Source organism: Clarias gariepinus, chromosome 5 (genome assembly GCF_024256425.1).
Source record: "Clarias gariepinus isolate MV-2021 ecotype Netherlands chromosome 5, CGAR_prim_01v2, whole genome shotgun sequence".
In the NCBI taxonomy this organism is placed as follows: Eukaryota; Metazoa; Chordata; class Actinopteri; order Siluriformes; family Clariidae; genus Clarias; species Clarias gariepinus.
In genome coordinates, this window is record NC_071104.1 from 22,466,088 (window position 1) to 22,484,058 (window position 17,971).

Consider the following 17,971-nt stretch of genomic DNA (forward strand, 5'->3'; position numbering starts at 1 on the left):
TTCTCTTGTTTAGTACTCATATCCAGTCATTTTTTCTAGCTGTGTTACATTATATGTCTATGTTTATCTCTTCCCCAGCTTTCTCAATCTCCAGTGAGAACAGCCAGGTTGTGCTAATTGCCATTGCTTCTGCTGTGGCCATCATTCTCCTCACCGTGGTACTTTACATTGTGATTAGCAGGTTGGTCTGTCACTCATTCTCAACTTTATAGAGGCTTAAGTGTGGCCACCTTGAACCTGTCATTTCTTTCTTATACAAGTCTCTTAGTCAAAGCTCCCCTCTTCAGCACCTTTCACCTCCCATATCTGCTAGATGAAGACAGAGATGTAAGAAGACCATGCCCCTGCATGTCAACCAGCTATATATAGTTCTGGATGATTTACTTGGCAAACGCTGTATTATTTTTCCTGCCTCTGCTTTACTTAATGTAAGAGGCACCATGAGCGCTTGAGTGTCAGGCAGAGAGGCCAATCTTGGCAGACAGCACTGTTGAAAGACTGCATAAATATCTGATTTATTATAAGACTCTAAAATACTGCTCTGCCCCATAGCAAAGTAGACAGGTTCATCCTGCCTATGAATTTGTCTGTTGAGCCAATAGATGTTCTCAGCATAGTTTACAGTAACAGAAGTCTCACACACATGTCATTAATGGTAATCATTACCTAACCAAACACACTGATTGACAGGTGCTGTGGCTATAGTAAATCCAACCATCCAGACAAAAAGAGATTCCACTTTGGTAATGGTCACTGTAAGTATATGTCACTATGTTGTCTTTATGTATCCTATGTACAGGTTATTAAAACATTGCTTTCTTAATATTAGTCAGTACAGCAAAACCCCATTGTGATTATTTTTAACCAGCATAAATAATTTAATTATGAAATTAAATATTATTTAAACATTTTGTTAACTCTTTTTTTATTATAAGTGCGACTGCCAGGCGTCAGGACCTACGTGGATCCGCATACTTATGAGGACCCAAGTCAGGCCGTGCATGAATTCGCTAAGGAATTGGATGCATCTTGCATCGCCATTGACAAAGTAGTTGGTGCAGGTACTGTATGCCATGTCCCATCTTAAACTCTGCAGCTGTAATAAAGCTACCTGCAACAGGTTAAAATGCATTTGTAACAGATGTGACAGGCAATGTAAATTACAATCATTTAGCACCTCAGCTGGATGTATATACTTTTGATTGTGAGCGGGAAGAGCGTGGCTAAGTGGAACTTACAGTACCTCCAGCTGGGATATTATTTTTCACCCCCTGTAGCTCATTCTCTCCTAGGCACTCTACGTTCCTGATGTCTTAAACAGTAGAGAACACACCAGAATAATTCCTTCCTAATTTATAGCTGCATAAGTCAAAGCAAGAGAACCCAGCTAAATATGAGACTGCATTCTGTAGGTTTCAATATTATCATTTATGCATTCAAGTTTAATACATTCTCCCAATAGTATAATAGTAGTTTTGATGCAGTAAAGAGTAAAGAATTTGGGTGGGGGTGGGGGGACATGAACAACAATAAAAAACATGCAAAAACATGAACAACCTATATATTGGAAACTGTCAGGTTGCAAGTTTATATTACATGCTGAATTGTATTTATGCCTATAACAACTGCAGTGTGCTTAGTCTTTTACATATAATAAAAAAGGTGAACTTAATGTCTTAAGTTTGTCCTCAATTATTTATAAACAATTTGACACTTATGGCTGATTATAAGTTGTAGTACTTACAAAAATATCCATGACACAGGATGCTATACATGAATTATTGTTTAAAAAATTAAATATAAAGAAATAATTTAACGTTATGATGATGAACCATAAGCAATTAACCTCTACCTAAACGATATCTGTGCAGGTGAATTTGGGGAGGTGTGTAGTGGTCGTCTGAAATTGCCTTCTAAGAAAGAGATCTGTGTGGCCATCAAGACTCTGAAAGCAGGTTATACAGAGACACAGAGGAGAGATTTCCTGAGTGAGGCTAGCATTATGGGACAATTTGATCACCCCAACATTATCAGACTGGAAGGAGTGGTCACTCGCAGTGAGTTACAGCTCAACATATTTCACTGTTTGCTTTATATTGTACACTAGATACGATGTACTGACTTTAGCTTATTTTTTACTCTCATGTCGAAGAGGCCTGTGTATGAAACCCTCATTAAGTCTTAAAGCAGAGTTTGTAATGACTCTCTATTACAGAATGCGGGGTAAAAAATGACCCCTTTTTGTGAATGAATAGGCATGTGCATGAAGCCCTGCAGTGGACTGGCATCCCATCCAGGGTGTATTCCCTTTTCAACCACATCTAGTGTTGCCAGCATAGGCTCTGCTTCCACTGTGACAATGATCAGATTACATGGTTACTGAAGATGATCATTTATGTAATATACATTTGAACATACAACTACACAAAAAAAACATTGTATTTGTTTGAATTCTGGTTTTGAACTTGTTGCATGCATCTTAGAATAACGTTATGATGATGAAGCATTAGTTATTTTCAGTTACAGGTTTTTAAATGACTTGATGATCTCAGCTTTCCTACCTAGCGAAGACACTGTCGTATTGAACATTCTTTTTGTAATCGTAGCAAAAATGCAAAGATACACAGTTTACTTGGCATAAACCTCAAAAACCTGTATTATATTCCATGATCAAAGTATATGTCTTTATTCCTAGAATGCCCCTTAATACAGTATGAATATTTTCATGTATTCAGGCTATTTCAATTGAAGGCGGTAGGGGCTGGACAAGGCTGGCCCGTGTGTCTTCCATAATCTGTGATTTGACATGATTTATAACACAGCCTTGTCAGTTCTTAATAACCCAGACAGAACAACTGCAATATGTATCACAAGCTGATATTAAGGTCACAAATTTATTGCCAGGTATATTTTATTATTGTTAATATTACCATTATTATTATTATTGTTCTTATTTTTATAAAAACTATAAAGGCTGGTGAGTGTAGTAAATAAGAGCACTTCTTCACAGGTCAGTGAAATGTAAGAGTGTGTTTAATAGTATCCCAGACTGTTTGGAGTAAGAATGGCCCATGTGTTTGGAGAAAGAGGCAGGCCGTCTTGATATGTAACAGGTTGGACTGTTCATCTGCATTACAGAGTAAGCCATGTAATATAAACAGCTCCTCCTAAGAGATTTAACTGTGCTGTGCCTGTCAATTTTGCTTCACACAGCAAGTTTAGTCCTGTGCTTTGGTGTTACCTTGAGCTCAGGTCTTCTTTAGCCAGATGTGTGATATACCTGTTTGTCCATATACATGAAAAAAAAGGAGAAATAGTAAGACAAAAATGACCAAATATATGGACACTTGGTCCTGATTTATTATCCTTGTTTTGTACATGAACTTTTTATAGGGCAAAAAATAAGATGAAATAGATAAAAAGCAGTAATTTATGAACAGTAAGGAGAACGAATAAAGCTGTCAGACAGTGACAGCTGACCTTGTGGGCCCTTTAGACAGAGGCTTCAGACAGTGGCTCTTTTTATCCTTCAGGAAGTGTTCTTGAACTCAGGGCTACAGACTGACCTCACTGTGTCAGGAGTGTCATGTGAAGAAGTGCACCCAAGCCTTGCTATTGTCTTGGGAGCTTAGGCGATATCTCAGATGTGATGAAAGCTCCAGGACTGGCATCCGCTCTCTTTGCTGTTCAGACCTGTAAAAATTACAGATGTTTTCCTTTTTTTCCTTTTTTCTTTCTTTTAATAATACCCATATGCTGCTGGTCTGAAAACAGTAAATCTCATCAAGCTTGCATGTAGCCCCAGTCAACATAGTGCAGAACTGCATTGTCTGAGATCATCACTGTTCAACTCTCCCTTTCTCTCTCTCGCTCTAGGTAAGCCGGTAATGATTGTGACAGAGTACATGGAGAATGGGTCCTTGGACAGCTTCCTTCGAGTGAGTATGCCACACGGAGTTCACATAATGAGCCTCTATCATGTGTTTTCAGACAAATGCCACAAAAGTTACATTTTAAACTGTCTGACTTTCTTCCCAATTCTATCTCTTTCACTCTGTCTCTGTGGTCTTTGATCCCTTGTTCCTGTTTGTCTCATATCATCTTGCAAACTGTCTGTTTATCACAGCAAGCACTACATTCTCTATTACTAAGAATGGTGTTGCTTTTTACAAATAGACACAAAATTGCACTTTGGCACAAAACCACAGTTTCTATTTGCCGGTTAGAGAAAAGACATAGAGACAGAAAGCTTTTGTTGTGATTACTATGCAAAAGGGTCAACCATTGTATTTTATTTTAGAGTTAAAGGGGATCTATGTTAAATAGAGCCTAATGTTCCAAAAGCTTTTATGTGTCAGTGGTTTACTTAAACTTTCACAATGCTCTAATTTTTTCATAAAGAATAAACTATGCATCTACTTGAGAAAAAAAACACACATGCAGATAGCAGGCATGGATCTGCAAATATGGAGACTATAACATTGGCTTCGTGCCTGTTCACTCGGCCTGGCCAATTAAACAAACTGGGCATGATCTGTCCTTCAAATGACTTCTCCTTATGGCTACGTAAGCACAGCAAAAATAAACAGGGAAACAGTCTGTAGAATATACTGTATGTGCCATGCAGAAGGGTGCTCCTGAAAAAGTGCTGATAAAAGCATTAATGAGCTCATTAAACAGGTCAGATTAACCTTTGGCCATCACAATCTGGCCTTGGCAGTGTGCTGACAGTACCTGCATTTTTCAATTTGTTGCAATGATTGGGGCTTTGACAGAAATTAAATATTAGTACAAAGTGATCAAATGCCAAGTAGATTATCATGGTTTATTTTTCCATCTTGGTCATATTATTCTACATTGTATGTAGTGAAGGAAAAAGTATTGCCTGTTTGCTCCTTATTTCACTGAGCACAAGAAGATTTTGCCAGGAAAAAAAGCATCTGCATCTGGATAAGGCAGCTGAAAGTACTTTGCAATTCTGGTTAAATACAGGCTCGATGCCTGAAATTAGCATAGCATTAAAACAGTGCAAGCAGAGACGGCCTGGTTTTAGAAGCAGCTCTCTGAACTGTATTCCACATGTGCCTGCACAGCACCCCAAAAAAGGTAAAACAGTTGCAGCAATTTCCTGTGCATTTCAGCATGGCCTGCACACTATCAAATATACTGACGTCTTCCCCAAGAGCCTTTCTTCACCAGTGCTTATATGACCGTTATTAAGCTATCCTTTGAATTTGCAGTCAGTTCCTGGTGGTCCAGGGTTTGTTTTCATCCAAACTTAGTTTGTATGCAGCAGATAAACATAGTTCCCTGCTTTTTTCTTGGTGGATCAATACAAAAAAAAAAAAAGAAAGAAAGACATAAGAGAAAATGATCCATGAAGGGACACATGGAAAACGACCAGCTCCCACACTGGCCATCTGTTGATAGTGCTTGTTTTTAGTAAAGAAGCCTCTTTCTCTAGAGGTGGCTGACAAATCAATGCTATCTTGCTTATCCGGTGTGTCTCTCTTCTCCCCCTGAAGAGCTTCCTCCCTGGTGTTTATCTCTGAGCACTGAGCATACCTCTCAGCATAAACCCTTTTCACACATGCCAGTGTAAACAGTGGCAGGCTGCCAGTAAGCTTCTGAAAAACAGATATGAAGCCTCTGCTTTCTTGTTTGTGTTTTCAAATTATAATGACTTCCTATCATGTTCTGAATAAACCTTATCTGATTTTACTAGTTGTGTTCTACAGTAGAACTACTCTTACTCTGTTCACCTGTTAAAAAAAAGAAAAAAAGTCAAGTTCGATAACTTCAGTGTTCAGAAACGTTCTGGTACATGACCACATCAGTGCAGTGATGTGAAACACCTACAGTACATCTCATCCTTTTTTTTCTCTCTCTCTCTATTTGTATCAGAAACATGATGCTCAGTTTACAGTGATCCAGCTGGTGGGAATGCTACGTGGAATTGCGTCAGGTATGAAATACCTCTCAGACATGGGCTACGTGCACAGAGACCTCGCTGCACGCAACATCTTGGTCAACAGCAACCTGGTGTGTAAGGTGTCTGACTTTGGTTTGTCCAGAGTGCTCGAGGATGATCCAGAGGCGGCCTACACTACAAGAGTAAGTGCTAGCATATCTATACTCTGACTTCAAACTAATATTTGAAGTGATCTTGATGTTTGATTCTTAAAAGCGGTTGCCTGATTTTGTAATAAATGTGGTTAAACATGCCGAAATTCATCTCAGATCTTGCGACAGATATTTACATGCCTTATACTCACTATCTTTTCTCAGCCAACCCCTCAGTAAATAACTCTAAATTAATGACTATATATGTCCATATGACATACCACATAGGAAGCCTGCGCAGACATCTACAGTATAAACAAATTATGGATCTGATAAGGCTAATGTAACTCCACAGCATCACTGCCTAATTTAGAGTGTAGGTTTACTTCTCACCTCAAGCATGTACAGTATTTAGTAAAGGGATATTGTATATTTTAACCCCTTACTTAAAATGCATCACTTGGTTTTCAAGTGGTCTAACATACAGTAAAGTGTTTCTCTCAAAGTGTGTCTCTCTTTCTCTTCTGTCATTTTGAGCAAAACAAGCCAACTGAACATGTCTATGAGCTTGTGTATGTTCTTTCTGGTCTTGAGGTATACCATTCCTAAAAATGACTATAGCAATAGCCAAATGTTAATTAATAAAAGTGAAAGTAGAGATTCAATTTTTAACGTTGAATGACAGAAATTTTGAGTTTTAAAACTTAAAATATAAACTTAAAGTTTCTAAGTATGATTCAATCTGTGTATCTATCTGTGAAAATCTGTGTAACAGAATATTTATTGCAAATAGATCAAGCAGACAGCTATTGTAATTGGCGGGCCTTCAAGATAACTATCAGAATTTGTGAATGAAAATACAGTTATAACTGCAATAAAATGCAATAATTATTTACCTAACCAGCACATGACTAAACCACTTTCTTTGTCATAAAATCATCATAGCTAAGTGACTGTCTGACCTTCCGAACATTCACATACTGCATAATGAGTCAACATTTTTATAGAAAATTATGATCAATGCTAAATTGAGCCCGGGCCAATAAGCTAATCCTGTACAGTTGCCCTAGCCAAACTGAAGACATGTCTGACTTCTGAGCCCAACCTACCTCCTCTCATTTAATGGGACTATTTTCACCTTCAACCTCTTCTAAATCCAGAGGACAGGACAGAGCAGTCATATGAGATTTTGCACTCATTAGCGGTAATCCCTAGTGCTAAAAGAGCTGAGGTGGTGTGAGTGTGCGTGGTGGAGAGACCAGCGTGCAAGTCAATTTATTTGTTGAGGACCAGGTGTTTGGATAAAGCTGGGCAGGAGTTGTGTTACTTGGCTTTGGAGAGGGTTGCCCTTGGCTCCACCACCATTTTCTTTCTTTCCGCCCCTGCTGCAACGATATGGCCTGAGCTCAGAGCAAGTCCAGCCTGGGAGCTCAGGCAGCGTTGGGTAAATACAGTGCAGCTCCTCGGGGAGGCGACTTTGCAGATGAAAGAAGCTCAGGCAGCGCTAAAGCCCAGACCAAGAACAGTGCAGATGAAAGTCTTGTGTTTCAACCTCACTCACACTGATCCTTTGCAGCCAGGTCCTGTTCAACAGCAAACAAATGCTAATGCTAGCACAGCCGGCATTACATCAGCATTGTAATTTTATTCATTACATGTATTACAGTTTGATATTTCCTCCTCCTGTATGTGTGCTTTCTTACATTCGGCCTACTTAAAATGTGTGACAGTGTTTTATAGAACACAAAAGACACTGTTCAGATTTTAGACCAACTTTAAACCAAGTGCATTAATCAATACATGCACCTTATGTAGGCTCATGATTTGTAACAACCTGGCTTGTAACTGATTTAAATGGCTAATGAGACCTTGTTACTCATCAGGGTGGCAAGATCCCAATTAGGTGGACAGCACCAGAGGCTATCGCTTATCGCAAGTTCACTTCAGCCAGCGATGTGTGGAGCTACGGCATTGTACTGTGGGAAGTCCTGTCCTATGGAGAGAGGCCTTACTGGGAGATGTCCAATCAGGATGTGAGTAGCAGCAACATCACTATGGCAGGACTTCCTGCCGTGAGAAGGTGTAAAGCATGTAGGGAACAGGTGGCAAAACATAGCTTGAAAGTGATCACCTGAGTGCGTTCATGCATGCTGAGAAAGCTCACTCAGCTCCACAAAGAGACATTACTGGAAATCTGCCAGGGCTTTCTGATGAGATCAGTGATCTGGCAAATCAGTTGTAAAAGTTTTACAAGCCATAGGTTTATTACTTTTAAGTAACTTTACCTTGTAATGAAAAATAAGAGTTTATTTACTCTTCTGAGGAACATACTTAGACTTCTGTTCTGGACCCAAAAAATAAACAAAACAAACAAAACACATTATGGCACATGGTTTCTATGAATCTGGGTTTTAGCTTGATAGAATGCTTAGACCAGCGATGCCCAAAGTCTAAGTAGGATTATCTACTATATCTACTGACCAAGTGATCATTCAGTTAAACATCAGAACATGTGGCCTTTTGCTTAAGGTGATCAAAGCAGTGGATGAGGGGTACCGTCTTCCCCCTCCAATGGACTGCCCTGCACCCTTATACCAGCTGATGCTGGACTGCTGGCAGAAAGACAGAAACAACCGACCCAAGTTTGAGCAGATTGTCAGTATTCTGGACAAGCTTATACGTAACCCAGGCAGCCTGAAGATCACAGCGAGCACCGCCTCCAGGTACGTGATGGTTCCACCCACAATATTCAGAAGCTCAGCACTAAACATGTTCTTTTTGCAAACTGACACCTACTCATGTTCTGCTCCATGTCACATTCTGTTCATCAACACAGAGATTTCTAATGAAACGTAATGAAAGGAAACAGCTTCTTCCTCCTTTATAGTCACACGTCGCTCAGACTTCCATTTCCATCCTGCCACCTGGCCACTGGTCATTGTGCTTTGCTGTCTAAATGAGGATCAAGATTGGCTGGAAAAATAATAAAAATAAAATAAATAAAAAAATGTTTTAACCAATGGATCTAGTTTGTAGTAATTGTCTTGAGACAGACTGTGCGTGCAATAAATAACCTTTGACTTCCTGCTTGTCCTGGTCCAATAGATAATGCAGGATACTGTCTGCTTTGTCTGCTTCATATGCTTTTGTCAAATGTATTCTTATACAAAGATGGTCACAAAGATAGCTGTTTACCTTTATACATCCTGTCATTCTAGGGATGGCCTTAACAAGCCTTTTCTTTTCTGTGTTAAAATAGGGCAGGCCTTAACTTACCTGAGTAATATCCTGGTACATTTTCTCATTCAGTGCCAATCTATTAAACCTAACAGGGAGCTATTCAATTATTAAGATACCCAGGCACATAACTGTGACTAATGATATCTTAAGGAAGTGCGAGAATATGCCAGGGAGTTCACTTGTAATTTTCCTAATTGGTTTTTAACATTGAGAACCAGGGAGCACTAGGCCCAGGTGATTTATTGCTCAGAGGTGCTGAAAAAGTCATTCTACAGTCTCAGCTGCGCCCGCTCCCCTGCACCTCATTTATCTACAAGCCCAATGTGCTAATAGATCAGCAATTCGGCCAGCTTTACCACCTGACCTCAGGCTCCACGACCAGACCCTCAGTCAAAGGGGATGAGTAAAATCTACAAAGCGTGTTACACACTTCCAGCACAGAGATGGCTCAGGCACACTGCTCTCCTTCACAGCAAGAGGTGCATTCCTGTCCATGATGAAGCTGCCCAGATGTCTCTCCTGCAAAAGAGAAGGGCAAGTTCCTCCTACTCTCTTTTATCCCTCGAGAGCATTTAAAACACGATACTATGCAGCCGCAGTTATTTAGAGGTCACCACACCAGTAGGGGAATAGAGAAAAAAAGTTAGCAACAGACAGAGACGCAATTGTTTACCCCTAGTTTCGTCCCACGTGGCTGATGCACTCATGCCGAGAGAAGGCTTAGAGTTGTAGAGCCAGCAAGTTTTGGACACAGGGGTTTTAGGCTATCACTTCGATTTCCAACAACAAAGCTGTTTCTTTTCATGTTTGGCCTTCCCCCTGTGCTGTATGTGTTTTGTTGAGAATTCAGTGTGGTGTCTGAAAATAAACCTTCAGTTCAAAACACCCCAAAAAAAGTTGAGGTCGTTCATAGTTTACTAGTATAGGATGTGGGTGAAGTGTGTGTGAGTTTGAGTGACATTCACATTCACATCAGTAGTGTCTTTGTATTTTTGACAGGCTTGTTCTTTGCTAGTTTTTACCTGAGTTCCAAACATCTGTTTGCCACTGGAATCTTTGCATCTCAAACCTGTTATATTTTATTAGCTGACATCTAAGCTGACATCTTTATTTTAACAATAAAAAGGGAAACTTGAAGTGTTTTATTAAATACAAGTAATTATTAAATTATGCATTTTCCCACAGTTAATCACATAATATTTGGTGCCTCGGTTCAGGGCACTAAATTATAAAATTTTAAAAACTCCATAATTTTAACCTTACAGTCTTTAATGTAGGGATCTCCTTTTTCTGTTTTGTGTGTCTGAACATCTGTGGATATTTCTTATTTCACCTGTAATAATGACAATATGGGTATATATTTCACCTCATTGGCTAGGTTGCCTCAGCTGTTACTGCAGGCTTTTCTGCAATTCTCTTATTTAACGAATGTGGCTGGAGGGTGGACCTCCTGATATTATAATTGGTTTATTCACATTATTATTAATAGCCATCTCCAGGGGAATCATAATGCTCACCAAATTGGTACAGTAGGACACTTATCAATGAACTTTTTAAATCTGAACTGGTGTAAAAAAAAAAAAATTCCAAAAGAACAATTTTTTTTGCTTTATTTTGCACTACAAATTACATACACTACAAATGTGTGTTAACTACCTAGTTCTGAAAGTCCACCATGTCAATATATTAATAGAATATCTCATATTTACACAGTTTTGTAGTACAGTAAATTAGTGTATCTTAATAGATCTATTAATTTATTCACTTATTGGACAATTTTTTTCCTCATACACACACTGCCTGGCCAAAAGATTTTCCATTTCAGAAAGTTTACATTATTGGGTAATTAACTGAGGAGATTTAAAATGACTAGAACTGGGTTAAGAACCCTTCAACACCCAATCAAAACCTGGAAGGTTAGTGCTAAACCATCAACTTTGTGAAGGAAATGTGGTTGGAAGAAAATCATGAATGGAGATTACTTAAACACTTGGTGAAGTTGTATGGTCCACAGTAAAAGCAATATATATGTTTAATAGTGAAATCAAAACCATTTCAGTATGCCCACAATGTGATAACGATTTGAACCAAACATCTACTTTATAAGAAAACTACTTGTTAGTGAGACTAATCAGAATAAAAGGCTTTAATTTGGTAGAGACCAAAAAGATTGGACTTTCAAGCAGTGGGAAAGGGTCATGTGGTCTGATAAATACAAATTGACTCTATTCCAGAGTGATGGGTGTGACAGGGAGAGAAGGAAAGCGCATGAAGCGATTTACCCATCATGCCTAGTGTCCACTGTACAAGCCTCTGGAGGCAGTGTTATGCTCTGGGGTTGCTTCAGTTGGTCAGGTCTAGACTCAACAACATTAAGTTGCAATAAAATGAAATAAGCTGATGTCCTGAATGTACTGAATGACCAGGGTATTACTCTACATTAATGAAGTTTTTCTTTCCTGATGGCATATACCATATAGTCAAGCTCAGGGAGTTTTTCCTAGCTGTCATCACCCACAGCTCTCATCAGGGACAATCTGATCATTTTGATTCATACACAATTTCTCACATTTCATACACATTTCCAATTACCATTTTAAAAGCACTATACCTTTGCTGTTAAATTAATCACCAACTTTGGACAAATCAGATTAGACATTTTCCAAGATTTTTCACATTCATATCTTTGCCTCCTAGGCCGGTCAATCAGCTTCGGACCAGCACTGACATCACCTCATTCAGCACTGTGGGCCACTGGCTGGAGAGCGCAAGGACTCTACCCTGTAAAGACGCGTTCAGTGGAGTCAGCTACAGCTCTTGTGATACGCTACCCAAGACCTCTGCTGAGTAAGATTGCCTTTCTTTTATAGCTCTCCCTCATGTACACATTCGAACAAGCTGTACTCTAACTCATAACTACTGTAGTTTCTGGATTCGGATAGGGAAACATATAATCATGTATCTGGTATACATGTATAACACATAAAGTGATTTGTGATGACTTGAGTGCAGTAAACACATCAGACCTAAGAAATGTTTGCTTACTTAGGCATCTCCTATGAACAATAACAGCCATCTTTTTTTCAGCAGTGACAAACCAGCAAACATACAGAAACCTTTTTACAGTAGTTGTCAGATAGAGGCAAACTAGAAACAAGTCAGACAGACAGACAGCTTGAGTGTGGTTCGTGTTTCATGTGTGGACTGCATGCTGTGACCACCCAAAACACTCACTGCAGTAAAGGCCTTATTTATAAAGCTCCTGCAATTGAAATATCAATCCCAGCTTTGGTTCACATATTTGCATCTTTGCTTCTGTTTCTGGGGGAAAAGGTTGTGTAGTAGCTGGAAAGAAATCTTCTTGCAGCCTAAATAACAGCTGTAGAGACACTTTCCTCCCTCCCCCTCAGCTGATAAGGTATTTGACAATGTAAATAACGTGACATTCATAATCATCATGATCAAAGCCTTTGTCCTGGAGCAGTGTTTTTTGTTCTGCACTGTACCCCTTGAGGAAACAGCTAAGCAATGTGAGAGTGCTTTATATGTATATTTGGTTTAGATGGCTGGGTAAATAATTATATGCAAATAGATTTCCTCTCCCACAGCCATGGCCCAGAATGTGGTAGCTTAAGATGCAGATGTTGTCTCATGACTTGGCTTTATCCAGGGTGTGAACTGTACCATATTGTTTGACAGAATAGATACAAAAGCATTTGATCTATAATGACAATAATATATTTTGTATAATATTTTTTTCCGTACTATGTAACAAAACGTCTGATCAAATATTTTGTTTGTTAGCTACACTGGTAAACACTGGCTTATAATTTTGGATTGGCAAGTATTCACTGTTTATACTGAAATTAGGATTTGTTATTTGGGTTTTCTGGCCTAATGGTATGCTGTCTCCTGAATGGCTATTTCTTCCATGTCAGCTACACATCTCTCTAAAAGTCCATAATTTGTAATCATGCCACCTGAATAATGGCTGATTGGTTGATTTCTGGTGATTGATGGGCCGTCTATACATGATTATCTGATTGCTGTTTAAACAAAACAAGGTTTCAGGCAAAAAATGATGCTTATAATGTATACTGTAAGGTTGTTCCCACTGGGAATGTGACCCGCAACCAAAGCAAAGTGCTGATTTCTTTCTGGCTGGGCAGGGTGTAACGTAAACAATGCATCTTGTACCTATGGTGGGCATTTCTAAAAGTGCTTTATAAATAATTGCAATACTAAAATGTAGAACTTCAAATAAAATAAAATAGTTTCAGTGTATGCGTCTTTGTACTACATCTGGGTTTCTGATTTTTATTTTTACCATTTAGAACTTTCTTTTACATATTACTTTGTGGCATTAAATTATTTAAAAATATATTTGTAAGAAAAAATGTTGCTAAGTTTAAAGTTTACAGTACCATACAGTACATTGCTATTCTAAGCATTGATTATTAATTTAGCTTGTTATGACAACATTCATGTCCTTTTTTTATTTGTTAGAGAAAGATTTAAGAAAGATTTAGCTGGTTATAATATTAATAATGATTCAAACTATAAATTCCAACACACTTTAATAGCGTGTATTTTTATTTTTAAAAAACTTCCAACGAGTTTTGCCTTATTACCCAATAATTACAATTATTTATTGAGGCTAAAACCTGTAGACTAATGTGTCCACCAATAGCACTGGGCCATTTAATGTAAGTTTGCTATTTATGACCATTTTCCAAATGAAACTTTAGCATTAATTCATTTCCAAATAATATTAATAATTATAACAATAATATTAACACTTACCAGTTACACAAAACTGTTAAAATGACAAAAGCGCCATTTCTGAAACACATGTGTATCAAATATTTTTTTTTGCTAATCCATACCATTCCTAACATGGTTAGGAACCTAATGGTCTAAAAAGCTAAAATGTTGTAAAATCCATTTAACTATTATTTGTCAATGTAGTCATTTTGCAATCGTTACTTGCTCTCAGGTATCTCTGTGCTTGCGCACTTACACTTATACTAGACAATTATTGTTCACCCATTAACTTTAATAATCTTTAACACATTTATCATACTGTATGGTTAAATGCATTGTGATGCTTGATGTTAAAGGGAATATTTAGAAATCTATATTGAACAAGTGAGAATCTGTTATTTTTTTTTCATAAAGGTGATTTTATAATATGATATTTGGTTTACATAAACATACAATACAGCATTCATTTTCTTCTTTTTTTGTACTTGTAATGTAGCTCATCATCCTAAATAACACTAGATATCATGTGCATTTCTATGTAGTGCATTGTTTTTCAGTATCTTGGATTATAAATTACCTATGAAGTATCACAATACAAGTAGTTGATAGCTGATGCACTTTGATGCTTTGTCAGAAATCAAATGTATCACAGCCAGTAAATATAGCAGTCAATTTAAAGGTTTGCTTTGTCCATAGAATCTGCCTGGCTGAGGTCAGGCCTGCAGCCACTTGTCCTGAGTGGGAGCCATCCATGGGAATTACAACTCTTTAGGCCATTCAGTGTGGACGGTGGGTTTGGATCATAGTTTTCTGTGTGCTGGCTACCTTCTAAAACCTCTGCTTACAAGACTGCTGACTGATTAGCAAATTCTAACCCAGATAAGCTTTTACTAATATGCTTTGATAATGTCCAACATAACAAGGCTATGAGATGTGATGGTATTTTTGCAAAGATTACTAATCTGTTAATCTCACAATGTTTTAAACACATGTTTTGTGTGTCAAAAATAATATTAACAGTGGTAACTTCAGTTGATGTGCATGGGATGAGTAACGTGCTTAATGGATCTACACTATCTGTTTTCTTATCCATTACATAAAACTTAAAAGCTAGTCTGTATCCAAACTTAAATTTAGAGCAAAGGAAGCTTGTTTCTGTTAAATGTCCAATGCGGCAAGTCAAACCTTATATTCAAGAATCCTAAAATCAGATTTTTTTTTCTGTGTAAAATCGTTGTGTCTTTTCCGTAGCCAACTACGACAGCTCAGCGGCTCATTGCAATTTTTCAAGAGACTGACAGGTTTTAACTTCTCATTCAGTCAATATTGCACCACTCATCCTCTTTCTCTTCCACTCTTTCATCTCACAGGTACTTCAAGAAGGTTGGTGTAACATTTGTTAGACCTCAGAAGAAGATTGTGAGCAGTATCAAAGCACTTGAAACACACTCAATAAACAGCCCAGTTCCTGTCTAAAAATCAATTTAAAAAAATCGATAAACAAAACAGTCAGGAGACTGATGCTGCTTTTGGTTTTAAAAGACAAAAATTATGAATACGAGAGAAAGCATAAAACAACAATGTTAGCATATCAGGGCACAGGGAAAGCAACACTCTTTGAGAAAGGCTGTTGTTCCAGCACCCAATCATGTTGCTCAGACAGAAATGTGCCTCATGGCCTGTTAATGGACTGCTTCATGCAATGAAAAAGAATAAAATGCAGGTGAGGCTTCTCTGCTAAACCAAGCCCTTGTGCAGGACCCTAGCCTCCCATAAGCTCTCCACAGACCAGCAGAGCACTGTTTGAAGAGCAAGATGGAGCTATCAGGAACTTGGAAGTGTCTCTTCTGTGCAGATACAACTAATAGCTCTTAACACATGACAGGAGGGCAATAAAATGCAAAAACTTTGTAATGCAGCCACCCTTTTGAAAAGAATGAACTCAAGCCTAAGACATGTTCCATCCACATGCCTCACTGGTTTTCTGTCATGTTGGATTAAGAGTGTCTTAGCTGGTTGAAGAAAAAACCATGCCTACCAATATATAAGAGATGCCTTTAATTTTGAGATTGCTGTAGAGAACTAGAGAGCGGGAAATGGATTTCAGTAAAAGATAGTGAAATTGGCAGTGCAATAAAAGCAGGAATGCTGAATAAAGGCACACTGATGTTACAGTAATTTTCTGATTCTGTGTATGTGACAGATTGAGAAGGATACATGAATAACTACTACACAATAAGGTAATAGGATCAACAATAAAGCACTATGTATGTACTCCTTTATCTTGCTTTTTATGCCACTTAAAGCAGACACTTTGTAACCAACAATGAATATGTGAATTTGTGAACTACTTGAAAAAAAAAAAAAAATCAATGGCAATGTAAAATTGATACCTAGCTGTATATTCCAAGTCTGCCTTGGAATGTGGCTAGAAGTGTTAGTTACATCTGTATCTGTCCAGTAAAATCATAAGAGAGAAGGTCAGAGAACAAAGTGTAGTCGGGCAACGGAAGTGTTAGATATGACGAAAATGAAGGACCTCAGTGAAGAGCAAAGCGTATCATTTCCTGCTGTGAAATTTTTGAAGTCTTCAAATGGCATTAATATATTTGAGGGAATGTTCTTTAGGGACAATGTCAAGTAATATGTCTCTATTGCAAATGCTCAGGATGCATAGCCCTCATTCAATTTTAGGATGAAAAAGGACAGAAAAGAAGTAAATACCATGCAACCGACTACTTCAGACTAATGTTCCGTGCCATTATAACCATCAATTAGTTTTAAACTACAAACAGAAATGGAAATTAACCAATGAAAAAGAATTCTTAATGCCTAAAAAGGTTCATTTATGTGTCTTAAAAATGTATTGAGATCACGAATTATCTACATGAATAGTGACATCCTCTAAAATGATAAAAACATTTCGCTCTTCCTTTTAACCATTCAGTCTGCCTGTAAATGTTGCTGCTCCCTCAGCTCTCAGCATGTACATATGTAAACACACCCTGTAATAAGAGCAATGTTTAATGCACCGGCCATCCTTTTGTACAAATGTTTGTATGTATAAAAGAATGAAAGAAAATCTGTTCGAACTTTAAAAAAAATAATAATTTGTATTATATTTTATTCTCTTTTGTATCGTATTTGTTTTTTGTTTGTTTGTTTTTTACTTTACAAATAAAAATTCAACAGTAATGATCTATTTATTTGATAACAAACAGTATACCGTGCTAATTTGAGTGTTTTTTTTTGTTTGTTTTATTTTGTAGCATACAGTAAGTTATGACATGGTTATGTGATGACATTATCAGTGTTGTAAATTTTACTTTATGAAACATGACTTCAAGAGAGCAATACTGTTTTGTTCCACGCTGTCCTTCTCTACTCTTCCTTTAGAGTGGTTTGTACGATGTGGTGTGTGTGAGGAAGTATGTGGGTGTGCAAATGTAGATGGCCTTGTCTACTAATGTGAAATGATTTGTAGTGGAAACATTTATATTTTTATAATAAACTATGTAAAAATGTTTTCTAAAGAATGTATATAGAGAGGATTGTGTCATAGTGATTTTGCTTGATCGGTCTCCTGTTCCACAGTCTGTAGTGGTAATGCATTGCATCGGTCAAATACAGTACATCTTATAAGGAGCAGCTGTGTAGGACCTAAGGACAAGGTAGATCAAGCCTTGTGCTGTGTTTAAAGTACGGTAGGTTTTGATTTTGAATGCAACAGGAGTTGCATACCAAGCGGAAAGTTCCTGCAGGTTCTCGCATCTGTTATATGTACAGAATCAGTAGTGCTACAGCAGGAAACTAGTTACTCTGTGGAAAAAGCCATATGTCTACCTAAAAACAAGAATTGCTAAAATTAATTAATTAAGATATGTGTTTTACACATATCTGCTAC

General features: G+C 37.8%; 1 protein-coding gene across 4 annotated transcripts in view; it reads left to right on the top strand.

The window, feature by feature from the left end:
* Positions 1-17,607, top strand: part of epha3 (eph receptor A3) — a 76,304-nt gene extending 58,697 nt beyond the window's left edge. Inside the window, exons 8-18 of one of the 4 annotated variants that reach the window (XM_053496232.1) lie at positions 79-181; positions 691-755; positions 936-1,061; positions 1,872-2,057; positions 3,877-3,938; positions 5,905-6,114; positions 7,947-8,096; positions 8,593-8,786; positions 12,001-12,150; positions 14,764-14,856; positions 15,438-15,545. In XM_053496232.1, coding sequence (XP_053352207.1) covers positions 79-181; positions 691-755; positions 936-1,061; positions 1,872-2,057; positions 3,877-3,938; positions 5,905-6,114; positions 7,947-8,096; positions 8,593-8,786; positions 12,001-12,150; positions 14,764-14,839 — 1,322 coding nt within the window. In that variant the 3' untranslated portion in view covers positions 14,840-14,856; positions 15,438-15,545. Of the gene's footprint in view, positions 1-78; positions 182-690; positions 756-935; positions 1,062-1,871; positions 2,058-3,876; positions 3,939-5,904; positions 6,115-7,946; positions 8,097-8,592; positions 8,788-8,899; positions 9,053-12,000; positions 12,151-14,763; positions 14,857-15,437 lie in introns of those variants that run through there. The other 3 variants (XM_053496231.1, XM_053496233.1, XM_053496235.1) reach the window with 3 other exon arrangements.
* The last annotated feature ends 364 nt before the right edge of the window (positions 17,608-17,971 follow it).